This window comes from Bufo gargarizans, chromosome 3 (assembly GCF_014858855.1).
Source record: "Bufo gargarizans isolate SCDJY-AF-19 chromosome 3, ASM1485885v1, whole genome shotgun sequence".
NCBI classification, from domain to species: Eukaryota; Metazoa; Chordata; class Amphibia; order Anura; family Bufonidae; genus Bufo; species Bufo gargarizans.
In genome coordinates this window covers 111,401,835-111,429,565 of record NC_058082.1, presented here as the reverse complement: position 1 = coordinate 111,429,565, position 27,731 = coordinate 111,401,835, and the positions used below count along the sequence as shown (strand labels likewise).

Here is a 27,731-nt window from a genome sequence, read left to right as displayed (position 1 = left end):
CTTGATCTGGAGAACAGAGGAGCAGAGGTCCCTCCAGGCGGCACGGATCCATTCAGTTGATAGCAGCTTGTGTCTCAGTGTCACTGTTAGAGCAGGAGCTGATGCCGTTACTAGTGCTGTTGCCCCTTCGTTCTAGGTTTGATGGAAGTCCCTTGAATCAGATCTCCAATGATCAGACAGTAGTAACATATTCTAGCAAAAGGCAATCACTTTCTGTAGTTGTTAAGTCTCTGTAAAAGTGGCTGTTTTTTTGCATTAAGTGTTGTCCAGGATTCTCCTTTGTAATCTAACTGATAGTTTTAGATTTTGCAATGTCCAGTTTTTATCTTCTTACGCTGTGCCAATTATAGGAGTTATGAAATTGGAAAGTTAACATTTTGAAATAAAATTGCCTTTTTTATGATGAGGTATGCTGGCCATACCAGTCCCTAGTTGGTTACATAAGCACCCCCACAAAAAATGTTTATTCTGACCTATTAGAAAGGTACATTATGTAAACTGTGGTGAAGGTAATTTTTCCAATGACTATTTGAGTTATAACCTTCCTTCTGATGCTCAGCTGTGTCATGTGACCAACATTCTGACCCTCCAAATAACACAGCATCTTATTTGTGGATAGGAAGCCAGTTTCCCTATACATACCTATAGGAATGAAAGAGGTAACTGACTTTCTGTCCTGTCAGTTAAAGATCAGTGTTGGTCACATGACACGGCTAAAGATCAGAAGGGAGGTTATAACTCGCGAATAGTCACTGGTGCGAAGATTACATAACTATAGTTTACATCATGAACCTTTTTTCTAATAGAAATAATTTTATTGGAGTGCTTCTTTAACATTGACTACCATGTGGCCCCTCTTTTGTACATTATTACAAGTACTCTACAGCTGATCTCTAAACCTTATTTTAGCTCTCTCTGACACGTAGTTCCCCATACACTGAAAATGAAGCTCATGATGGACGATTTCTTCTGTCTTATGACAAGACTCTGGCAGTGAAGGAGATCTCCAGTGAAGATGTGGCCAATATGCACAGTATCCTTTCTGACTACCATCAAGTAAGTAACACTGAAAATGTAAAGGGAGTCTGTCTGTAAATTATCACACAACTTGTACAGGCTCTGATGATGACTGGCACATGCGCAGTGAAGTTGTTGACCAGAGCAGGAAGCATACTTGGCCGAGAACGAACGGCACATGCTTGAGATTTCAGTTGGGATACCGGTGACTTTGAAGAAGGCGGGCGTTGTCAGTCCAGACAAAGGGGGAGCACTGGGCAGGGGATAGGGGTTTTTTATTTGCTAGTTTATTAGAGCTAGGCATGTAAACCGGAGTTAGTCTGTCAATGATTGCCAAAAGATCTGTAATTACTTTCATTAATGTCTCCTGTCCCTTTCCACTGCTCCCTTAAAAGACCGTTGCTATGGCTCACCTGTCTCCAGCTAGGAAGACAGAGGGGCGGGCCTTCACACTGCATGCCTGCATTAGGCTTCAGAGTGAGGAGGCGTGTCTCTCAGTAACCCAATCTGATTGGCTGGCAGGAAGCTGCTCGCTACAGAAAGTGTGTATGAGAAGTGAGGGAAAGCAGTTTTGGCCTCCGAGAACTGGCAGAGGAGCCATCTTGAGAGGGTCCTCACATAGTGAGTGTTTAAACAGCCATAACTAAGGGAAAAACTCAAGGAAAACGATGGTGTGTGAAGAAACTAAAGATTGCTTTATGCATAATGCTGCTGCATCAGTAACAAGCTAAAATTTTTTTTTGATTAAAACATGACTTATTTTTTTAAGCCCCCGAGTCGTCTTAACTTCCTCAGGACCGCCGTACGCAGGATTGCGTCCTGCCGGCGGCCCTGCTCTTCTGGGTGGACGCATATACGCGTCCTCCCGCGAGAGCCGAGATTTCCTGTGAACGCGCGCGCGCTCACAGGAACGGAAGGTAAGAGAGTGGATCTCCAGCCTGCCAGCGGCGATCGTTCGCTGGCAGGCTGGAGATGTGATTTTTTTTTTTAACCCCTAACAGGTATATTAGACGCTGTTTTGATAACAGCGTCTAATATACCTGCTACCTGGTCCTCTGGTGGTCCCTTTTGTTTGGATCGACCACCAGAGGACTCAGGCAGCTCACTAAAGTAGCACCAAACACCACTACACTACACCCCCCCCCTGTCACTTATTAACCCTTTATGAACCACTGATCACCCCATATAGACTCCCTGATCACCCCATATAGACTCCCTGATCACCCCCCTGACATTGATCACCCCCCTGTCATTGATTACCCCCCTGTAAGGCTCAATTCAGACGTCCGTATGATTTTTACGGATCCACGGATACATGGATCGGATCCGCAAAACGCATACGGACGTCTGAATGGAGCCTTACAGGGGGGTGATCAATGACAAGGGCGTGATCACCCATATAGACTTCCTGATCACTTCCCTGTCATTGATCACCCCCCTGCCATTGATCACCCCCCTGTAAGGCTCCATTCAAACATCCGTATGATTTTTACGGATCCATGGATACATGGATCGGATCCGCAAAACACATGCGGACGTCTGAATGGAGCCTTACAGGGGGGTGATCAATGACAGAGGGGTGATCACCCATATACACTCCCTGATCACCCCCTGTCATTGATCACCCCCCCTGTAAGGCTCCAATCAGACATCCGCATGATTTTTACGGATCAATGGATACATGGATCGGATCCGCAAAACACATGCGGACGTCTGAATGGAGCCTTACAGGGGGGTGATCAATGACAGGCGGGTGATCACCCAGATACACTCCCTGATCACCACCCTGTCATTGATCACCCCCCTGTAAGGCTCCATTCAGACGTCCGCATGTGTTTTGCGGATCCGATCCATGGATCCGTAAAAATCATATGGACGTCTGAATGGAGCCTTACCAGGGGGGTGATCAGGGAGTCTATATGGGTGATCACCCCCCTGTCATTGATCACCCCCCTGTAAGGCTCCATTCAGACATTTTTTTTTTTTGGCCCAAGTTAGCGGAAATATATATATTTTTTTGTTTGTAAGAAAAAACAAAGTCTCATTCCACTAACTTGTGTCAAAAAATAAAATCTCACATGAATTCACCATAGCCCTCACGGAATCCAAATGCGTAAACATTTTTAGACATTTATATTCCAGACTTCTTCTTACGCTTTAGGGCCCCTAAAAAGCCAGGGCAGTATAAATACCCCACATGTGACCCCATTTCGGAAAGAAGACACCCCAAGGTATTCGCTGAGGGGCATATTGAGTCCATGAAAGATTGAAATTTTTGTCCTAAGTTAGCGGAAAGTGAGACTTTGATTTTTTTTGTTTTTTTTTCTCACAAAGTCTCACTTTCCGCTAACTTATGCAAAAAGAAATTCTAGGAACTCGCCATGCCCCTCACGGAATACCTTGGGGTGTCTTCTTTCCAAAGTGGGGTCACATGTGGGGTATTTATACTGCCCTGGCTTTTTAGGGGCCCGAAAGCGTGAGAAGAAGTCTGGGATCCAAATGTCTAAAAATGCCCTCCTAAAAGGAATTTGGGCACCTTTGCGCATCTAGGCTGCAAAAAAGTGTGACACATCTGGTATCGCCGTACTCAGGAGAAGTTGGGGAATGTGTTTTGGGGTGTCATTTTACATATACCCATACTGGGTGAGAGAAATATCTTGGTCAAATGCCAACTTTGTATAAAAAAAATGGTAAAAGTTGTCTTTCGCCAAGATATTTCTCTCACCCAGCATGGGTATATGTAAAATGACACCCCAAAACACATTCCCCAACTTCTCCTGAGTACGGCGATACCAGACGTGTGACACTTTTTTGCAGCCAAGGTGGGCAAAGGGGCACATATTCCAAAGTGCACCTTTCGGATTTCACTGGTCATTTTTTACAGATTTTGATTGCAAGGTACTTCTTACACATTTGGGCCCCTAAATTGCCAGGGCAGTATAACTACGCCACAAGTGACCCCATTTTGGAAAGAAGACACCCCAAGGTATTCCGTGAAGGGCATGGAGAGTTCCTAGAATTTTTTATTTTTTGTCGCAAGTTAGTGGAATATGAGACTTTGTAAGGAAAAAAAGAGAAAAAAAAAAAATCATCATTTTCCGCTAACTTGTGACAAAAAAAAAAAATTCTAGGAACTCGCCGTACCCCTCACGGAATACCTTTAAGGTGTCTTCTTTCCAAAATGGGGTCACTTGTGGGGTAGTTATACTGCCCTGGCAATTTAGGGGCCCAAATGTGTGAGAAGTACTTTGCAATCAAAATGTGTAAAAAATGACCGGTGAAATCCGAAAGGTGCACTTTGGAATATGTGCCCCTTTGCCCACCTTGGCAGCAAAAAAGTGTGACACATCTGGTATCGCTGTACTCAGGAGAAGTTGGGGAATGTGTTTTGGGGTGTCATTTTACATATACCCATGCTGGGTGAGAGAAGTATCTTGGTCAAATGCCAACTTTGTATAAAAAAAATGGGAAAAGTTGTCTTTTGCCAAGATTATTTCTCTCACCCAGCATGGGTATATGTAAAATGACACCCCAAAACACATTCCCCAACTTCTCCTGAGTACGGCGATACCAGATGTGTGACACTTTTTTGCAGCCAAGGTGGGCAAAGGGGCACATATTCCAAAGTGCACCTTTCGGATTTCACCGGTCATTTTTTACAGATTTTGATTGCAAGGTACTTCTCACACATATGGGCAGTATAACTACGCCACAAGTGACCCCATTTTGGAAAGAAGACACCCCAAGGTATTCTGTGAGGGGCATGGTGAGTTCCTAGAATTTTTTATTTTTTGTCGCAAGTTAGTGGAATATGAGACTTTGTAAGAAAAAAATAAAAATAAAAAATAATCATCATTTTCCGCTAACTTGTGACAAAAAATAAAAAGATCTATGAACTCACTATGCCCATCAGCGAATACCTTAGGGTGTCTACTTTCCGAAATGGGGTCATTTGTGGGGGTTTTCTACTGTCTGGGCATTGTAGAACCTCAGGAAACATGACAGGTGCTCAGAAAGTCAGAGCTGCTTCAAAAAGCGGAAATTCACATTTTTGTACCATAGTGTTTAAACGCTATAACTTTTACCCAAACCATTTTTTTTTTTTGCCCAAACATTTTTTTTTTATGAAAGACATGTGGAACAATAAATTTGGCGAAAAATTTATATATGGATGTCGTTTTTTTTGCAAAATTTTACAGCTGAAAGTGAAAAATGTCATTTTTTTGCAAAAAAATCGTTACATTTTGATTAATAACAAAAAAAGTAAAAATGTCAGCAGCAATGAAATACCACCAAATGAAAGCTCTATTAGTGAGAAGAAAAGGAGGTAAAATTCATTTGGGTGGTAAGTTGCATGACCGAGCGATAAACGGTGAAAGTAGTGTAGTGCCGAAGTGTAAAAAGTGCTCTGGTCATGAAGGGGGTTTCAGCTAGCGGTATTTCCATTCTCTGGTCCACAGGTGAGGTCCTACTGCCGCAGATTGTTTATTTAAACACTGCAACCACTGCAGCCAATCGCTGTCCTCAGTGGTCTCCTGTTTAGGACAGTGATTGGCTGCAGAGATCATGCGTCTTTTGCTTTCATGTCACAGGGACATGCAGGTGTACAGGATGTGACTCCTGTAACCAATCAATCACTGTCCTCAGCTGTGGACTGCTGAGGACAGTGATTAGCTGCAGCAGTCACGTGCCATATATTGACACAGTAACTGTAGCAGTTTGTAAACCAGCAGCAGGACTGGACCAGTAGTGCAGAGAATGGTGCTGGAGAAAGAATAATCATTTTTGTATTCCAGACCATTTGTGGGATTTGTCCAAGATTTTTAATTGTATCAGAGAACCCTTCTTAATGATTTTCCTCTTTGTCTTCCAGCATATTGTGAAATGCCATGGTAGCACACTCTTGCCTCAGTTTTTGGGGATGTATCGTTTGAGCGTAGACAATGAAGATTTTTACATGCTAGTAATGAGAAATATGTTCAGCCATCGCCTCACAGTTCATAGGAAGTATGATCTTAAGGTGAGCTTATGTTTTATGGTTTTTAAATAATTGTTCCTTGAGTTCCTTTTTTTTTTTTTTTTTTTTTTTTTGTTTAGCATATATGTATTTTTCTTGCAAACTGGGTGCGATCTCTACAGACCACAGTAAACGGCGGCCTTTAGGCAAAGGAAGGCTACATGGCAACTATGGGAAGTTGCACACAAGTCACGCAACCAAAATGTGTGAGTCATAGTGGCATACCACTTTCATTAACTAAAATTGTTAAAAGCCCATAAATGGTAACTTTTATACATGGAAGCCTATGTGATCGTGTACTGTACCCCATCTTTGAATGTGAAGGGCCCCAGCTGACCTAATACTGGCGATGTCATCCAGCAAGTGTAAATACTCTGCTTGTTTCTGGCTTCCTCCACTCTGGCGCAGGCACTGAACACATACAGGGGATTATGCTGCCTGTATCTGTGCCTGCTCTGGACGCGTCCAGTTACTGTTCAGCGCCTGAGCTGTAGTGGAAGAAGCCAGGAACAGCCTGGAATTGGTCAGGTGAACAAGTCACGTGACTGCTGCCATCTGGCACACTATGGAAGCAGATGATTCAGGTAGCTCTGATGTCGCAGGGTCTTCACGTTCAGTGCTGGGGTACAGTACAAGATCACTTATAACGGCATGTACTAAACATTGCATTTTATGGGCTTTTCTACAACTGTAGGTTCAGACTGGCCAATCCTTTCAAGGACTTTGGTGCAAGTTATTTGTTATCAAAATGGCTTTGCATTTTTGCAACTGTTAGGTGTTGCAGTGCATTCATTATGACACTCATTAGATGCAGTATTGCACTGGAAGTCATGCAAGCAAAGTTGCCATGTAGCCCTATCCTCAGTCCCATTTTGTAAATCTTTTAACCCCTTAAAGGGGTTCTCTTTCTAATGTTTTTTCCACAGACCATGCTTACCTGATCCCGTCCACTGTGTTCCGGCCCTATCTCTGCCCCGACTTCTTTGCAGGTCCCAGGTCCCCCCACATCAACATCCGTTTCAATGCGGGGCACGTGACAGCTGCAGCCAATCACTGGCTGCAGCTGTGACGTGCCACCCGTGCGGCACATGACCCTGTGATGTGCTGCAAGAGTGACATCTGATTGCCAGTGATCCATCAAAATGGATGTTTTGTGGGGATGTTAATGTTGGGAGACCTAGGACCTGCAGATCCAGCGGGGCAGCGATGGAGCCGGAACACAGTTGCCAGGATCATGTAAGTATGATCACCAGCGCAGGTCCAGCCAGGCTGTAGAGTCTGTCGATAAACGCTAGAAAGCTAAACAATCCCTTTAATGCCAAAGGGAATACAAGTACATCTACGGGATGTACTTACTGCTGATGTGCATCAATCTCAATGTGATCACTGTGGTAGCTCTATCTGACAGCCTGTGTCCCACTACGAGGGCAAGTCTAGGAATATGGTAATTTTGATCCCGGCTGTTTAACCCCTTAGATACCACAGTGAATATTGTCATCTAAAGGGGTTTGACTGCAGTGTATTATAGGTTGGTGGTAAAGTCCCGCATTTGGACTAAGAAACATTAAAGGGGTATTCCTATCTGGGATGTCTCTCTATTTTCAGAAGTCCGTGGTGTGCTTTCACCTCGGTGTTCCTGTTCTGGAGATAGGAGCAGGTCCCACCTCTGGGATCCGCTCCTATCTGACATTTAATGGCTTATCCTAGCGATATGCCATCAATGTCCCCGATGGGAATACCCTTTTAGAAGGATGTTTGATAACATTTTTTAAGAAGTTTTTATTAAAGGGAGTCTCTTAGCAGATAAGGCCATGCATAGCTGCTAACAGTGCTAGGTAGGGGCTTGGAGAGCTGTTAAAATATACCTATTGAGGACCTTTTATCAGGAGGAGTGTGATTTTATTCTGCTCCTGCAACTGCCCAGGAGGTGGAGCTTCACTGTGAAGGGCCCTCCTCAGCCTTCTGCATTGAGCTGATCCACAGCCCCACCCCACTTCTCTATTTACGTTCATCCCACCTGTCAAAAAAAGCAGCCAGGCGTATGTACCCCAAAATGGTATCGGTGAAAACATTGACTTATCACACAAAAAACAAGACTTCATAAAATAATAGAAAACAAAAAAAGGTGTTTAGCCCTTAAAGGGGTTGTCCTACCATAAGAACCTATGCTCAGGATAGGAGTTAGTTTCTAATCATGGGGAACCCCCACTGTTCTGCTTGACTGTTGGAACCCCCACTGTTCACAAGAGTGGTGTCCGGGGACTTTGGCACCATATTCTTGTGCTTGATGCCATCGGTCAGACCCCCACTGATCAGACACTTATCCCCTGTCTTGCTGGATGCAGAGAATATTTGTTTTAAAAAAAGTAAATGTACACCACCTGAAAGCTGGCTACTTTCACACTAGCATTTCTATTTTCCGGTATTGAGATCCAATATAGGGTCTCAATACCGGAAAAAAAACGCTTCAGTTTTGTCCCCATTCATTGTCACTGGGGACAAAACGTAACTGAACAGAATGCTCCAAAATGCATTCTGTTCCGTTCTCATACCGGAGAGCAAACCGCAGCATTCTGCGGTTTGCTTTCCGTCCTGGGATGCAGTGCAAAACTTTTATCTGAAACAATAGAAAACGGATCCGTCCCCCATTGACTTTCAGTGGAGTTCATGACTAATCCTTCTTGGCTATGTTAAATATAATACAACCGGATCCGTTCATTTATCAGTAACAGAAGCGTTTTTGCTAAACCCTGCCGCATCCAGCAAAGACACTGGTGTGAAAGGAGCCTAAGCAATACTTGGTGCTCTTTTAGAAGTATAGGATAACGAGAGTAAAGAACTTCTAATTTGTAAAGTCTTGCACTATAATAGTTTTCTGCGTTACTGGAAGTGCCATTCTCTAATTTTTTTACATCCTTTACAGGGATCCTTGGTTTCTCGAGAGGCTAGTGATAAAGAGAAGGTACGTTTCTTGTCTGTTTATGAGATCACACAATGTATTTCTGGAACCATTGTCCTTGTGTCTTCCATTGTTGCATGGCTTGAAAAGCTGGTTTTTGCTCTAGTCTGAATCAGAGATACAGAAATAATCTAGTATTTCGCTGTTGATTGTTGTTATTGTCCCCTGTCTGCTTTCCAAGATCTGATGGAACTTCTAAAGGTTAGCTCTAAGACATAGAAATGTAAGGGTGTTCAGGTGAGACACCTTACTCTGTCCTCTGCAGCACATAATGTATTATTAATTGCATGTTTGGTGTAGTTCTTGCTAGAAGTCATTTTATTTATTTTGGGTATAACTTATTGGCTTGTAAGGTTGGAGTGTTGTGGGCATGCTCTGTGACTTTTGCAGGATGGCAGGGCTGAGCTCTCTACATCACCTATTATCGATGATGAAATCAGAAATGGTCAGTCCACTGTGAATAACTGGACAGTGTGAAAGCTGTAGTGTATTTTTTTTTTTTTTTTTAAACAATCTTTTTTATTAAGTTTTGCAACGTAACAGTCAGTACAAAAGAGAGCATCATAAAATGCAAGATGATACAGATACAGCTTATAAGACTGACATGGGTATGAATACAAGAAACACAACAACCCCCCCTCCCCTTCCCCCCAACAGTTTGTGCAATGACTATAAAAATCTGCTGCTGATGCACCCCACTACACCGGCGTCACGGACAAGGGAACACGGCCGTGGAGTGTTTCGTACATATACCAGGTGGTGTTTTCAAAGTGAGTGATGAGTTTGGATGTCATGGAAGGTGATAGAGTATGCATAAATAAAGACCACTTTTCAAAGAAACGTTTGGTTAGTTTTTCTTTTTCAGACAGAGTAAAGATCCAGTCCATCTGGAAGAGAAAGTGTACCTTGGTCAATATAAAAGGAATAGTAGGAACATTGGGGTCCAGCCACAGGTGCAAAATGCTTTTCCTTGTAGCTGCAGCCCAAGTATGGAGCATGGCTTTCTTCCCTCTGGAAAGACCACGGTCCTCTTCTGCAAGGATATTGAAGATGGCCCATTGGGGAACTACATGAAATGAAATGTTATAGGTGGATAGCATGTGAGCTTTGACCTGGTCCCACAGATCTTTAACCTTAGTACAATCCCACAGATGATGAAAAAGATCTGTGTTGGGACTGCCACACTTGGAGCATGAGTAGCTGCCATCCCCCGACATTTTATTTTTAAGGTATGGAGTTATATAGGCCCTATGGAATACCAAAGTAGCCATGTCAGTGTAACTACTGACCGGGGTGTGTTTATGGATTTTCAACGTCGCTTCCAGGAGTTGTTTAGTGTCAAAATCGGGCAAATCCGGAAGCCATTTGCACGGACCAGTTGTGGCAGTTTCCCAATTTATCAGGGGTCTAATAAAATTATAAATACGACTAGTGGATGAGACTTGGGATCTAGCGTTCTTGATAAGGACATCTAAACCAGTCAGACTGTAATTCTCTGGGAACCGGCGTAGACATTGCTGGACAAAGCTGCGCGCCTGAAGAAATAAGAATGGGTTATGGTTAAAGAGAGGAAATTTCTGAGAGGCCGTAGCAAAGGAGAGAAGAGAATGGTCAGAGTCAAGCATGTCTAAAATGTAGACGCAGCCCTGTGTAGCTAGAGTATTGTATGTTCTAGGTGGGTTGCCATTTAAAAAGTTAGGGTTGCCCAGAAAGGTTTGAAATGGTGTATTGGTTGAGGTCAGACCATTCATCTTCCGCAGCCTACGCCAGGCCAATATAGTATGCCACAGGACCGGTAATAGAGTAATGTCGGGGGGGAGCTTGTCCCGTGGTAAATGTAGCAGCATCGACAGTGACAAATTAGGGCACATCTGACTCTCCAAGGAAACATTGGCGAAGTGAGACCTGCCTCTAATCCAGTCTAAGACGTACCGAAAAATGGCCGCCTGATTATATAACCTAATATCAGGGAGATTAAGTCCTCCAAGTACTTTAGGTTGCTGAAGTTTAAAAAGGCTAAACCGACTACGCACTGTAGAATTCCAAATAAATTGCCTAAAAGCTTTCTGGAGAAGTTTAATATCAGTTTGTCTTAATAGGAGCGGTAGGGTCTGAATTAAATACAGTAATTTGGGGAAAAGTACCATTTTAAGTAAGTGGCACCTGCCCGAAAATGTTAGGGAGAAATGACGCCAGGATTGTAGTTGAGATATTAATGAGGCGATGAGTGGTTTATAATTAGATTGATATAAAAGCGCCGGGTTAGCTGTGAGCTGGATACCTAAGTAGGAGATGGATTCAGGTCGCCACGCGAAAGGGAAGTCTGGGCCCCCGAGACGTTTGGCAGTACGGAATATCGGGAGCGCTTCTGACTTCTGGAAGTTAACCCGGAAACCAGAGCAAGCACCAAAGGCTTCAATAGTGGACATAATGGCGGGTACGGCTTGGCGAGGATTAGCTATGAAGAGTATTATGTCGTCCGCAAAAGCCAGTAGTTTGGTCACCTGTGAGCCTGTCTTAATCCCCGTAAATGATGGGAGGGAATGTAGCGTCCGAATAAGTGGGTCTAGCGCTATATTAAACAACAACGGGGAAAGAGGGCATCCCTGCCTAGTTCCTCTATGGACAGTAAATGGCGTGGAAGATATCGAGTTGACCCAAATTGAGGATCTAGGCAGATGATACATCATCCGGACCGCTGTGCAGAACACCGGGCCAAAACCTCTTCTTTCTAGAAGGGACTGCAGGAAGCTCCAGGACACCCGATCGAACGCCTTATCGGCATCGAGGCTGACCAGGATATTGGACATTTGCCTATTAACCCTGGAGGACGATATTACTCCCACTGCCGTTCGGATATTATAGGTGATAGATTTACCGAGCATAAAACCAGTTTGCGCCGGGTGAATAACATCCGCCAGGATTTTCTGTAACCTGTTCGCCATAATTTTGGAGAATATTTTAAAATCTACATTGAGCAGAGAAATAGGGCGGTAAGATTCAACCAATAAATGGTCTTTACCCGGTTTCGGGATTACCGTAATTAAGGCGTCATTGAACCCGTCTGGAATCGAGCCCGCGGAAACAATAGTATTAAATAGAGATTTGAGATGGGGGCTCAAAGATGGGCTGAGCAGTTTATAGTATTCGCTACTAAAGCCGTCAGGTCCAGGGGCCTTTGATAGCTTGAGGGACTTGATAGTATCCTGCACTTCCACCAAAGATATGGGTCCGTTCAACAGCGCCCTTTGATCATCCGAAAGCGCCGGAATGAATGGGTCTGCCAAAAATGGAGACTCTGAAGAGGTAGACTCCACAGGCGCTGTATAAAGGGACTCAAAAAAAACCCTAAAATGTTCCCCTATATCGGCGGGATGCGTAAGGTAGTTACCGGACTGCGATTTTATTGTAGGGATTTTGGTGGCGGATCGAAATGGTTTAGTCATGGAGGCAAGTAATCTACCCGGTTTGTTTCCCCACCTAAAGTATTTGTGCTTCTGGTAATTAACATCCATTAACGCACGCTCGTGTGCCACCGCCTCTGCAGCAATTTTAGCGTCTAAATAACGTTGTTTCGACTCAGGGGTATTATGGAGCTTAAACAGTTTATAAGATTGAGTGAGCGCAGACTGTACATCCAGCAATGAGGCAGCTATCTTTTTTTTTTTATGAGCTATATGGGAAATGATATGTCCCCGTAGTACCGCCTTAGAGGCCGCCCAGAAGAGATTAATATCATCCACGTGGCCCGCGTTGTCCTCCGCATAGGAATACCAGAATCCCGAAATCAAAGATTTAAATTCTTGGGAGGTGTACAGGTATGCCGGAAACCTCCATTTTTTGGAGAACGGGATTGGAGCATTCAATGCAAGTTCAAACAAGACAGGTGCATGATCAGAAATATAGATATCCAAAATCTTAGAAGAACGTAATAAATGAATAGAGGTATGGGGAATCAACCAATAGTCAATCCTCGCATGGGAGTCATGTACCGGCGAGTAGTGAGTGTATTCCCTGTCAATAGGGTGCAACAATCTCCAGGGGTCTATCAAACCTAATTGATCCATTAAAGATTGAATAGCATTCATTTGGGATAGGGACACATGGGTTCTGGCAGATGAGCTATCTAAACATGCATCATGCGTAATATTAAAATCACCCCCAATAATCAGATTGTGTAAGTTCCAGTTGGACATAACATTTACCAGGGAAGCAAAGAAACCTGAGGAGGAAGCATTAGGTGCATAGATATTGACCAAACAGTAGATAGTACCGTCGATTTTAACCTGGGCCATAACATAGCGACCCTCAGGATCCTCAACTGTATCAAGAATTTCGGGCTGGATCAAGGAACTAAACAAAATAGCCACGCCTCTCATTTTTTTTGAGAAGGAAGCCTCCACACATGTGGGGAATTTCCGATTCCGAAGGGCGGGATGTTTACCCCTGATCCAGTGCGTCTCCTGAAGGAAGACTATGTGGGCCTGCAATTTGTTCAGGTGATTCAGGACTTTTCTTCGTTTGACCGGAGCATTCAGCCCATTAACGTTCCAAGTACACCAGGTCAGAGAAGAAACAGAAGAGACATGTGTAGTACCAGGAGCCGTCATTTTAACCAATGCCAGCCGGTGGCCATGATATGCAAGAATGCAACATCAAGCAATGAGGAGGGTACCTGTCCCAGCGAGCAGGCATCTCCCTCAGGAAGTCGCGAGGAACCCAGCAGTAGTGTGCACAAACATCCCCAACAACACAACAAGGTATAACTAGTGCAACATCATGACATTGCCAAATAAAATTTAGGGGCAATGTCACTACAGTGACACATAACAGTAGTAACAAAACACAACCCATAGTAGGAAAACAACAAGTTAGGTTATCAAACCGAGTAAACAGTCGTTAGTCCCGGGTGGGCTGGAGCACGCAAAGGAACTCCACCATCAGGTTGACGCAGTGGCATGGGTAGGTGAAGCCTGGGGAGAAGGTTCCAGCAACGCCAAAGCTTTCTGGGGGTCATCAAAGACCCATGCTTTACCCTCCATGGAGAACCGGAGGACCGCCGGGTATTGGAGAGAAAAACGTATGGATTTGTCTAGCAGGATCTTGCATGCTTTACTGAAGGCCCGTCTTTTTTCCACTACCGTTGAAGAAAAGTCCTGGAACATCAGAAGTTTAGAGTTCTCGTACTGAAGAGAGGGCGCTTGGCGGTAGGCGGTCAGGAGTTTCAGCTTGTCCTGATAGTTGAGAACTTTGAAGATAACTGGACGGGGCCTAGCAGAGTCCCCAGTACGCGGAGGACCTACCCTGTGAGCCCTTTCCACTGATATAGTTGACGAGGTTGTCTCCAGTTTGAGCGTCTGGGGTAGCCACTCCGAGGTAAGCCATAGTAACTCACTGGAACGGACGGATTCCGGGACCCCGATGAGCCGCAAGTTGTTGCGCCTAGAGCGGTTCTCCAGGTCATCTATTTTATCTTGCAGAGTAGCTATCAAAGTGTCCTTGGAATCAAATCGTTCCTTGCAGACCGTCACAGTGTCCTCCAAATCTGATATTCTTTGCTCCACCTCCGCAAGGCGAGTGGAATGAGATGTAACTTGGGTGACTATGATGTCCAATGAAGATTGAAAGGCCGCTAGTCTCGTATCGATGGTAGGCATCAGGAGATCCAAGATGGCCTGAGCAGTAGCTTTTGAAGAATCAACAGTGGGATCTTCCATGGCTTTGGTCGGAGAGGACTGGGCTTGGCTCCTGACCGATGACCTGAGCCCTTTTGCAGAGGGAGTTTTCCCAACAAATTTATCCATAGATGCTGTAGGTGGTTAAAGGCCACAGGTGAGGCAGGCTTCACAAAGTACACAATGGTGGAGTTGCCAAGCAACTTACACTACATGAGAGATTGATTAGAGTCCATAAGAGAGCTTATAAAAAACGCATATAGCAGAAGGGAGAGGGATGGAAGGAGCCGGGTAATTACCGGCGATGTACGCTTATAGCAGAAAACAGGAAGGTCTCTTCATGCGCAATTTGAAGAGGGTGCCCCCTGGGCACCTATCAGGTCGAGACCGATGGCCTCTAAGTCCCCTGGCAAGGAGGAGAGCCGGGCGTCGAGGTAGTTCAATGCGCCCTTGTCCAGCCCTTATCCGGACACGATTAAACAAGGGGTCCGGGGCTCATATAAAAAGCGGACTTGTGCGTCCGCAATCCAGAGGACCTGGGGAGGCTGATGGTGTTAGGCTATGCTCACAGGACAGATGTAACCTCTGTCAATGAAACGGCAGCGTACGGTTCAGTGGTGTGTGCCCAACAGCGAAAATAGGGTCAGTGGCCCTTTAAGATTTTTGATGGCAGGGCTTCAACAAGGCAGATGCAGTCCCAAAACCATGCCAGGAAGAGAGCTGAGCTGGAGTAGGTGCCCGGGAGAGTGTAGACAAGGGGCAGCACCGGGATAAGGGGATCAGTGCAGTCTCCCACCTGAGTAATGGCTCCGGCCTGTCAGCTCCGTCCACGGGTCGCCGCCGGTCCCCCTGCGCCGTCAGCAGATTGCCTCCTCCTCCGCCGCTGGCCACCGATGTTAGATGGGGGGGAGGCCTAACAGCTGTCCCCCAGTGAGCGCCGCGATGTTGGGGCCGCTCCTCCGCAGGCGGTGCGTCTGCCGACTCGGCGCGCTCCGCTACTCCAGGCCGCGGCTTCACAGGCCTGCACAGGCCGCAGGCGGAAAGGCCTTAAAACGAGGTCTAGGCGGGTCCAACGGGCACCGATCCGAAGCTCTTGAGGGCAGCTGAGCACCCAGATAGCTGGCGGTGTGATGGCAGCCCTCCAAAGTGGCTGATGGAGCGGGATATAGTTGGGCTCCGCCGGAGCAGTAAGATGGCACGTCCTGCTCCCAGCGCTGCTCCTCCCCCTCCATCAAGTGCAGCAACTTTGACGTGTTTCGAACAGTAGTTCTTAGTCGTAACAATGAGCAGTGTCTCCTCTGGTCGCTGTAGTGTATTTTAAGATATTTGAGAAGATGACGACGTGGAAATCTTAAGATAACTTTTTAACTTTTTTAGATTTGCCATTCTACTCCCTGTTCATATGTATTCATGTAGAGCAAGCCATGTGTCAGTAGCTGTACTTTTATACATAGGGTCTTGTGCATCCTTTTTGCAGTCCCCAAATTGCGGAACCACAGAATACAGATGCTGTCTGTTGCATTTTTTGCGCACCCATTTACTTCAATGGATCCGTGGTCCACATTTCGAGGACAAGTATGAGGCATGTTCTATCTTTTTGCATTCCACAAAAATATAGTCTGTCCTCAATTTGCGTACCGCAAAACAGATACGGTCGTGTGCATGAGGCCCAAGTTGTACTTACAAATGTTCACATCTTGAAGCATTTGTAAGTTGTCAGACGGGTATGTCTCCGCATGCTAGATTCTGGTCGCAGTCTTCCTTTTCCTCTGCTCCTTAGGATAAGTGACTCGGATGCCTTATTTGGCTGTCAGTTTGCTAGCGTTGAGGCCGCACTGCTATAAATGTAACATTACATGAATTCCAGAAATCGCTTTTTCCTTTTAGGAATATTTTATGGGGCTAGAAACAGCTGCTGTAATGTTGTAGCTGTGTCAATGCTATAATTTATTTTTCTTAGATAAGGGCACGTTCATATGTGTCTGTTTCTCCTGAACGGCGGCTTTGTAGTACAATATGGCACAAAATGGAAACGTATGCTGCGCTCCTTTGTCCTGTAAAATCCAGGCTGACATGACTGAAACCCGATAGACTCTACAGTCAATGGTGTCCGTTGTACATCATTTGCCTCCGCCATCGTGAACATGGCTTGAAGTGAATAGTTACAGAATATTCTAGTCAGCACACAGTCTTCCTTCCTTAGGGCTGTTTCACACGAGCGGATGCCATGCGTGGTATCCGCAGCATGAATGACAACCAAGCCCCGCTCCGTACAGCAGAGACACAGAGCATTAACATGGTTGATAATACTCTGTAGGAAAAAATGCGTATAGCAGCACAACGAAAAATTAAAGTCTTATCTTGTGGTGGTGCCAGCCGTGTTGGGAGCCAGTCAGAAGTTCCCCCTTGGATGCGTCATATAGAAGAAACCGCAGCACTCTCCTGTCTTCAATTCAGTGGAATTTATTTCACCAGCAAAAAAATGCGACGTTTCGATCGTAAAGGCTTGAGAAAGACCTTTACGGTCGAAACGTCGCATTTTTTTGCTAGTGAAATAAATTCCACTGAATTGAAGACAGGAGAGTGCTGCGGTTTCTTCTATATGATAATACTCTGTGCCTCTCGGTGACCTTTTTACTACAAAATCACAGTGAGATAAAGTTGTCACCATGATTTTGTAGTAAAAATATCACAGAGAGGCACGGAGCATTATCAATCGTGTTAATGCTCCATTTCTCTGCTGTCCGGAGTGGGGCTTGGCTGTCATTCACGCTGCGGATTCCACGCATGGCATCCGCTCGTGGGAAAGATCCCTTAGTTCTCAGTCAGGCAGGTTCATATTCCAGATGTGACACCTCTGTCTCCTACTTCTGACATGTCCAAGATGACGGCATTTGTCAAACGTGACCGGGGTGTTCTCTACTATACATGTGATGAAAGCGTTCAGATGCAGACTGCAGAACCACCTGCATCCGCGCTGAACGCTTGTAGCACCTGCACAGTAGAGATTGCTTCTGCGGAGGTGGGTTATATAAAATGACTGCTACCATCTTGTATGCTATGACACGCCAATCTGATTACATACTGTATCCATGGGAACCCCCTTCCCATGGATACAGTATGTAATCAAATTGCCGTGTGCTTCTATGGGTGTGTTGGGGTAAGCATTGACCGCTTTTGTTTCATGCCTATTAATTTAGAGATATGTAATACACTGACATGTCATTAGAAAGCCAACAACCTCTTTAATGTCCACAGAACGCCAACAAGAAAGCAGTGACTTTGTACATCTAAGGTTCAAAATTTAATAAACTGAAGCTTGACTCATGTCACTGTGATGAATACCGTACAGTGAGCAGAAGAAATGCTAAGTGGCAATATGCCCCTGGAAGAGCATGAGATCTGTGAGGTTTAATAGTACACACACCTAGAGCTTTGGTCTTGTAGACAAGTGGTCCTCTCAGAAGAATGGTCAATATACGGACTAATATGGAAGTGGTGGTCTTGCTTTAGTGATCTTAATGTTGAGAAGTTTTCATGTAGGCAGCTTCATCTACTAGGATGTGTCCTGCAGAAGTGTGCCCATAGCACTGCTGTGCTTACTGCTAATGTCAGTGAACTCTCTAGAGAGGTGATCTGCCCCTCTTTACTCCAGCTGTTTGTAGCTTAGTTCACACATGACAACTGGGTGAACGATTAGCTTGTCCTATGGCCTTCCACTGCAGGCATGTACATATCGACACCCAGGTCCCTATTCTTCTCAGAGACCATTGGATCTGCAAGGTTTGGGCCTTTTGCAGAGCTCTTGTATACTGCCTCTGTGGAGAGGTTGACTAGAGTTTTTAACCTATAGAAGTAATATATTGGGATCCTAAGAACCGTTTTACAATTAAAGATGCTCGGGTATACGGGTAGTGAAGTATTAAATACTGACCAGTGTGCTTGGAGAGCAGTGGAAAACCACCTGGTGTCCTCCTTGGGTTCACTGGAGTATGCAGGTGGCTTCATACACAGCATATCGAGCAACTTTTTACACATTTTTAGTTGGCTTATTTCCATGGCCAGATGTTACTTTAAAGTCTTTAGTGCAGTATTAACTACACTACATACAAAGCGATTTTGCGTTGAGGTTCAGTGTACCTGGATAGTCAGCAGTGAAGAACAAGAGGCAGTGTTTTTTCCTGTACATCAAGGAGGGGAGTGGGGACGTAACCTCCTATTTGGTGTATGGGGCATCACACAGGTGGGTGATGAACACCAGCAGCATGGTGCTGTAACTGCATATGATAAAGGTGTACAGAGGCATCTCTGCTACATTAGTAAGAGTCGTCTTACACAGCCTGAGGCTGGGTCATAACAAGCGTCAATGTCCTGAACAACGGACATGGTCAAAGTGCCCTAAATAATAACTGTGTGCAAATGAAGTAAAGGCTTTATTACACTGGGCAATAATCGCTAACAAGCGATCGCTCCTCCCCATGCTGCCAAGTAAATTGCTGTGTGTAATGGCAACGGTCTCCTCCGCTAGCTAGCAGGCAACACTTCCCTCCTGACAGTCGCTTGCTGATCTGCCTGTCTAGACTAGTTGGGGATTGGTACACGCTCGTTGTGCCTCAGATACAGTACAGACCAAAAGTTTGGACACGGATTCTCATTCAAAGAGTTTTCTTTATTTTCATGACTATGAAAATTGTAGATTCACACTGAAGGCATCAAAACTATGAATTAACACATGTGGAATTATATACATAACAAACAAGTGTGAAACAACTGAAAATATGTCATATTCTAGGTTCTTCAAAGTAGCCACCTTTTTGCTTTGATTACTGCTTTGCACACTCTTGGCATTATCTTGATGAGCTTCAAGAAGTAGTCACCTGAAATGGTTTTCACTTCACAGGTGTTGCCTTATAAATGGGGTTGGGACCATCAGTTGCGTTGTGGAGAAGTCAGGTGGATACACAGCTGATAGTCCTACTGAATAGACTGTTAGAATTTGTATTATGGCAAGAAAAAAGCAGCCAAGTAAAGAAAAACGAGTGGCCATCATTACTTTAAGAAATGAAGGTCAGTCAGTCCGAAGAATTGGGAAAACTTTGAAAGTGTCCCCAAGTGCAGTCACAAAAACCATCAAGCGCTACAAAGAAACAGGCTCACATGCGGACCGCCCCAGGAAAGGAAGACCAAGAGTCACCTCTGCTGCGGAGTTCATCAGAGTCACCAGCCTCAGAAATCGCAGGTTAACAGCAGCTCAGATTAGAGACCAGGTCAATGCCACACAGAGTTCTAGCAGCAGACACATCTCTAGAACAACTGTTAAGAGAAGACTGTGAATCAGGCCTTCATGGCAGAATATCTGCTAGGAAACCACTGCTACGGACAGGCAACAAGCAGAAGAGACTTGTTTGGGCTAAAGAACACAAGGAATGGACATTAGACCAGTGGAAAATCTGTGCTTTGGTCTGATGAGTCCATATTTGACTCAACCACCATCTTTGTGCGACGCAGAAAAGGTGAACGGATGGACTCTACATGCCTGGTTCCCACCCACAGCATCTTGCAGCGGCATGCTATTCCATCCAGTTTGCGTTTAGTTGGACAATCATTTATTTTTCAACAGGACAATGACCCCAAACACACCTCCAGGCTGTTTGACCTTGAAGGAGAGTGATGGGGTGCTGCGCTAGATGACCTGGCCTCCAGTCACCGGACCTGAACCCAATCGAGATGGTTTGGGGTGAGCTGGACCGCAGAGTGAAAGCAAAAGGGCCAACAAGTGCTAAGCATCTCTGGGAACTCCTTTAAGACTGTTGGAAGACCATTTCAGGATGACTACCTCTTGAAGCTCATCAAGAGTGTGCAAAGCAGTAATCAATGCAAAAGGTGGCTACTGAAGAACCTAGAATATGACACATTTTCAGTTGTTTCACACTTGTTTGTTATGTATATAATTCCACATGTGTTAATTCATAGTTTTGATGCCTTCAGTGTGAATGCAATTTTCATAGTCATGAAAATAAAGAAAACTCTTTGAATGAGAAGGTGTGTCCAAACTTTTGGTCTGTACTGTATGTAGTGTAGCATTTATTCATTTTAAAATCCTCCTCTTTCATTTGTCTTCAGATTAAGGAACTTCCAACTTTGAAGGACATGGACTTTCTAAACATGAGCCAGAAGGTGTACATTGATGAGGAACAAAAGAAAGCCTTCATGGAGAAGCTGAAGCGGGATGTTGAGGTAACGCGTTTGTTTTTCGTCTTGTACCATACTTGTTCCTTATGTTTTGGCCATGTTTACACGCAGCACATATGTCGATATACTCCAAAAACCACCAGTATGGTCATACCTTGCATGTAAATAAGGGTGTTCACAACTCCATTCAGACACTGCAAATTTTTCAAATCCATACTATTCATTTCAATTTCACTCTTTGAAATTCAAATGGTATAATCTGCAGAAGGGAACAGCACACTACACTACTGGGGGGGTGTTATGAAAACCTTATTGAATTGAGCCACGATGGTAGTGTGAACAGAGCTTTAATTGATAGTCAGCTCATATAGTAATGTCTTGTTTAATGACCTGCAGCTATTTGAATGTGTGAACGTCTGAGGTCTATACTCCATTGCTGCTTATGACTCTTGGCGTAAAGCACTACAGTACATCATTTCTGGAAGGAGGAGAAAAGGTTAGATTTCTTGAAGTAGGGAGCATAGTTTAAAGAAAATGTTAAGGCTCTATGAGCTGCTTTTTCCTGTTTTGTAAAAGAAAACATTGTCCATCACGTTGTTCTTTTTCCAGGTCCTCTGGCTAATTTTATGAGATTTATCCTAAGAACAGAATGTTCTTACATTACTATTTTAGAACCTATAACACCAGTGTCTGGATTGTCTAGTCTTGTGATGTGTCTGATCCGCACTTCTGGCACATGCACATCTGCAGTTTTCCTCTTGACTGTTCCATCTCCAAGCAGAATGTAAATGTGGATGTGTTGCCATTAGGTTTGTTTCATGCCTCACATAGTCTCACAGTTGGTGTACCTACATGGGGCACAATGGTGTAGAAGATGGCAACTCCATCATTGTACCGCAGCAAAAAATACAAGACTGTGTAGGAAAACTGCCATTGCTGTAAATCTGATGCAAAGGTTATAAAGATGCCAGTAATTAATATTTCCCATAGACTTCAATAGAACATCTAGAACTGTCATTTTGTTTTGCCTAAAAAATGAAGGAAAAAAAACTTGCAGCAACAAAAACACACCAAAAAGTGCAAAATGCCAAAAAAAAAGCATCTGCATGGCACCAGCTGTTATCCCTGGTAGAAGAATGTCTGCCTGCTGCAGGTTTGTATCATTACCGCGCATTACCGTGTAAAATCCCCTCTGACGTCCATATGAACTAATAGGGCAAAAGAATTGGGTTGGTCCTGATAGGACAACAATTTTAAAGGGTTGAATAATAATAGAAAACATGGCTGCCCTTTTGTGTCAGGAATGGAGCTGCTTTTGTTCGGGTAAGGCACGCGGATAAGAGTCGTTCTGGGGGTGAAAGTGCAGCCATGCTTTTCTTAACGTACAGCACCTGTAAGACGAGTGAGATGCATGCTAATGTACCCGACCATTTTTATTAGACTTATAATTGGCCTTTGTTTCCTTATTGTAGATCCGGTCTCCTTTAATCCACTTCTGTGTTTCCCCTAAACTGGTTTAGTCACTTCACTTCACTGTTTTTCCTCCTGTACCATCAGTTGTGAATGGAGCATTGCCAGATATTTCTATATTAACCTTATGAGCAGTAACTCAAAATCATGATTAATTGAGCATTTATCTTGCATGATTATTTTGTTAGTGATCTGTGGGGCTGGTGGCAGTCACTTCGCTTCTGTTTCCATCCCAACGGGCAGCGGTGTCTCTGGCATGCACAGAAGCGCATGCTAGGCATGCCAGCGAAGCGACAAAGTTTGGACAGACTCGGCAGGTCCCCCAAAGTATCGCTAGCACTGCTCCTTTCAATGGCAGCCATCTGTCCCAAGAGAACACGAGTCAATCAGTGGGCTGTGAGCAGCGTGTCTTAGGAAATAATAGCGGATGGTAGGAGCACGTCCACCAGCTGAATGTTAAATGAAATGTTTTCAGCAGGATATTACAGGACCACCACCACTGACCTGAGCGGCTTTCTGTGGGAGAAACTGGATTTCTGACATTCATAAAGTGTATTAGAAAAAGGTGTTTATTGTAATAAACATTGCACAGTTACATTTTTGTAATTACAATTACTGAAAAAAAAAGTTTTTCCTTTTATCCTTTAAAAAGAAAACATAGTGTACTGGGATATATAGATAGCTGTAGATACCAGTGTATTACAAGAAGAATGTGAAGAATACTATTGAGGTCTTTAGTCACAGAAAATCTTTCCATTGACAACAGGTGAATGTGTAGCTCACTGGTAGTTTCTGCCTCCCTTATACCAAGTCTTGAGTTTAGGACCTGGCAGAGAACATCTGAAAGAGACAGAATTAAATACAGGGGAATGCTTGAAGGCCCCTCTCCCAAGGCATCCCCCTTCATTTTCAGAGTGCTGACCCTGGGAGCAGTGTAGGGACTCCTTAAAGGGGTTGTCTCACTTCAGAATATCAGCAAAGAAGTGTCCCACGGCCTGGTTTGGTTAAGATGTCGGGTTCTTTATTAACCAAACTGGTTCTTGTGCCGTGGGACATTTTTCTTTGCTGATTGACCGGATTTCTGATGGACCCCAGGCATCCCTGACCAGAAGTTCCTGCATCCCTGGCTGCATACCATCCGCTACAAGGGGTCTTTAACAGTCCCATACCGTGCCTACACTAGAGTTGTGCCTACACTTGGCACAACCCCCACCAAGGTGAGCCTTAATTTTTGGAGACATTTCTATTACTTTATCCAAACGTTATCACCCTATGATGTGCAGTTTTTATGTTCTACAGTTGAACACAGCCTGTCCAAACCATTCACTTCAGCATATGACATTTATCATGTAGAGAAAGTTAATACAAGACACTAATGTATTGTGATTGTCCATATTGCATCCTTTGCTGGCTGGATTCATTTTTCCATCACATTATACACTGCTCATTTCCTTGGTTACGACCAGCCTGCAATCCATAAGCGGTGGCCGCGCCTACACACTCTTGGAAAAAGCGCCAGCCTCTCTTGTAGCCTGACTGTAGGAGCTTATATAGGCTGGTGCTTTTTCCTGTAGTGTGCAAGCACGGCCACCGCTGATGGGTTGTAGGGTGGTCGTAACCATGGAAATGAGCAGCGTATAATGTGATGGAAAAATTAATTCAGCGAGCAAAGGAAGCAATATGGACAGTCACAATACATTAGTAAGTGCCCTGTATTACCGTTCTCTACATGATAAATGCCATTTGCTGAAGTGACACAAACCCTTTAAGGCACAGCTAGGTACTCTATAGATGACAGCAGGGAGTCCTTCCTTACAGCATAGGATTCTCAGAGCAGGGACTCTACTGCATATCAGAGAATCAGGGACTCCTTACATTACAGCAGAGAGCATGTAACCTAACGAACTTGAGCAAGATTAGGTTGGATAGGGAGTCTGCATTTCAGTTTCGAATATGTTGCCCGGCCTTAGACTAGCATTATATGTCCATTCCTGCATCTTATTAGCCTTGTTAAAGCCTTAGTAATGTAAAGTTGGGATATCTTGTGAAATGACTAATCCGTTACAGTGGAATAATGGTTTATTGTTTTTTGTGTTATAGTTTCTGGTGCAGTTAAGAATCATGGATTATAGTCTCTTGCTGGGAATTCATGATTTCCTCCGAGCAGAGCAAGAAGAGGAAGAGGAGATTGAGGAGGAGGATGCTGAGAACGAGGGAACAGTTCATGCAATTGTTGGTTCCTATGGGACTTCTCCTGAAGGAATAGCTGGCTTTCTGAACTCCCAAAGACCTCTAGGCCCTGGAGAATTTGAGCCAATGATTGATGTTTATGCCATCAAAAGCTCAGAATGTAAGGATTTGATCTTCCTTTTGGTTGGTGTTTGTATTTTTTTTTTAGAATTGCAGCTATGCATTTGGAGACTGGTCAATCTTTCAGCATTTTCTACAAAAATTCATCTTCCTAAGTTGTTGGCTTTTTTTTTTTTTTTTGTACAGGTGCTCCACAGAAAGAAGTCTATTTCATGGGACTCATTGACATTTTGACACAGTACGATGCAAAGAAGAAAGCCGCTCATGCAGCCAAAACTGTAAAGCATGGGGTAATTATTGTATTGATCTTAACTAGTAAATCTCTGTACTTAGACATGTGCTAGGACTTTGCTATTGATCACCTATCGTTAGAATATGTCATCAGTATCTAAGTGGTGGGGGTCAAACACCCAGCTCCCCTACCAATCAGCAGTATCATAATATGTTTTAATCGCTGACCGTTTTGGTCAATACTAAGCAGCGCTGGTGTTCATGGTAGGTCTGATCTTCTGTGGACTTCTGTTCTGCTTTGGGCTCAGTAACTAAATTGTAGTGTTATCAGGAGTAGTGTGAATATCGGGTAGTATTCTGCACCTGAAGGTGCCATGGCAGCGGGTCCTTACTGTGAACAGCCCCTCCCCTTGTACTTTGAGTCACAGCTGTACTAAGTGAATGGAAGCATTCACGTATAACAGCGGTGGATATTATTTTAAAACTAGTGCAAAGCAACCAATCAGTCTGATGGAGTAGTCTGGATTTGTGAATGCCAGGAGAATATCTGCCTGACTGCATTGTGCTAAGTGTAAAGTTTATTGGCGGAGGGATAATGTTATAGGGTTGGCCCCTTAGTTCCAGCAGACAGAAGTCTTAATACTTCAGCACACTAACACATTTTGGATAACTGCATGCTTCCGACTTTGTGGGAACAATTTGGAGAAGGTCATTTTGTCTTCCAGCCTGTGCACAAAGCAAGGTCCATAAAGTCATGGCTGGGGGAGTTTGATGTGAAAAAACTTGACTGGCCACACAGATCCCTGACCTCAACCCCATAGAACATCTTTGGGATGAATTAGAATGGAGATTGCAACCCAGGCCCTCTCATCAATGTCTGACCTTACAAATGCTCTTCTGGATGAATGGGCAAAAACCGTGACAGACACACTCCAAGATCTAGTAAGCCTTTCCAGAAGAGTGGAAGTTATTTTAGCTGCAAAAGGGGGACAATTTCACATTAATTTCTATTGATTTATAATGGGTTGTCATAAAAGCTCCTGTAGGTGTAATATGTAGGTGTCTCACTACTTTTTTCTGTATAGTGTATGTTTGTATTACTCCCCCGAGCCCCTATCAAGAGCTGTCAGCAGTTAATCATCAGACCTGCTGACATACTCCCTTTAACCTCTTCAGGACACATGACATACCGGTACGTCATGTTGTCCTGGTACTTAAGGACACATGACGTACCGGTACGTTATGTATGGTTCCGATCACTGCCGCCCGGCCTTGGCTAGATGCTTAAGGACACATGACGTACCGGTACGTTATGAATTGACCTTGGCTAGATGCGCTGATTCCCCAATTGACCTTGGCTAGATGCGCTGATCCCCCAATTCAGACCTGCGGTTTGCTGCGCTTTCTGCAGTTTCTGATCCCCGCGATCAGAAACTTAAAAATGCCGAAAATATTGATTTGATATTGAGAATATGGAGACACTAAAACTAGATTTTTTTTTTTTTTTTGTTTCAAAAATGAAATAATTTTGTAAAACTTACATAAATAAAAAAAATAGTATACATATTAGGTATCGCCGCGTCCGTGACAACCTGCTCTATAAAAATATTACATGATCTAACCCCTCAGGTGTCACCTTACATCACAAAAAGTGTAATGGCAAGTGATCAAAAAGTCATACCCACCCCAAAATAGTGCTAATCAAACCGTCATCTCATCCCGCAAAAATCATGCCCTACCCAAGATATTTGCCCAAAAACTGAAAAAATTATGGAGACACTAAAACATGATTTTTTTTATTTTTTTTGTTTCAAAAATGAAATTGTTCAAAACTTACATAAATAAAAAAAATTGTATACATATTGGGCATCGCCGCGTCCGTGACAACCTGCTCTATAAAAATATTACATGATCTAACCTGTCAGATGAATGTTGAAAATAACAAAAAATAAAAACTGTGCCAAAACAGCTATTTCTTGTTACCTTGCCTCCCAAAAAGTGTAATATAGAGCAACCAAAAATCATATGTACCCTAAACTAGTACCAACAATACTGCCACCCTATCCCGTAGTTTCTAAAATGGGGTCACTTTTTTGGAGTTTCTACTCTAGGGGTGCATCAGGGGCGCTTCAAATGGAACATTGTGTCAAAAAAAAAAAAAACGGTCCAGCAAAATCTGCCTTCCAAAACCATATGGCATTCCTTTTCTTTCTGCACCCTGCCGTGTGCCCGTACAGCAGTTTACAACCACATATGGGGTGTTTCTGTAAACTACAGAATCAGAGCCATAAATATTGAGTTTTGTTTAGCTGTTAACCCTTGCTTTGTAACTGGAAAAAAATTATTAAAATGGAAAATCTGCCAAAAAAGTGACATTTTTAAATAGTATCTCTATTTTCCATTAAATCTTGTGGAACACCTAAAGGGTTAACAAAGTTTGTAAAATCAGTTTTGAATACCTTGAGGGGTGTAGTTTCTTGGATGGGGTCACTTTTATGGAGTTTCTACTCTAGGGGTGCATCAGGGGGGCTTCAAAAAAAACCATACGGTGCACCTTTCCCTCTACGCCCTACTGTGTGCCCGTACAGTAGTTTGCGGCCACATATGGGGTGTTTCTGCAAACTACAGAATCGGGGCAATAAATATAGCATTTTGTTTGGCTGTTAACCCTTGCTTTTGTTACTGGAAAAATGGATTAAAATGGAAAATTTGCCCAAAAATCTAAATTAAGAAATTTTAGCACCATTTGCCATTAACTCTTGTGGAACACCTAAAGCGTTAACGATGTTTGTAAAATCAGTTTTGAATATCTTGAGGGGTGTAGTTTCTAGAATGGGGTCATTTTTGGGTGGTTTCTATT

General features: G+C 43.9%; 1 protein-coding gene across 1 annotated transcript in view; it reads left to right on the top strand.

The window, feature by feature from the left end:
• PIP4K2C (phosphatidylinositol-5-phosphate 4-kinase type 2 gamma) overlaps positions 1-27,731 on the top strand; it is a 65,646-nt gene that overhangs the window by 35,540 nt on the left and 2,375 nt on the right. The window contains exons 4-9 of the mRNA XM_044284612.1: positions 910-1,056; positions 5,891-6,037; positions 8,958-8,996; positions 20,792-20,905; positions 24,431-24,680; positions 24,827-24,930. Coding sequence (XP_044140547.1) covers positions 910-1,056; positions 5,891-6,037; positions 8,958-8,996; positions 20,792-20,905; positions 24,431-24,680; positions 24,827-24,930 — 801 coding nt within the window. The remainder of the gene's footprint in view (positions 1-909; positions 1,057-5,890; positions 6,038-8,957; positions 8,997-20,791; positions 20,906-24,430; positions 24,681-24,826; positions 24,931-27,731) is intronic.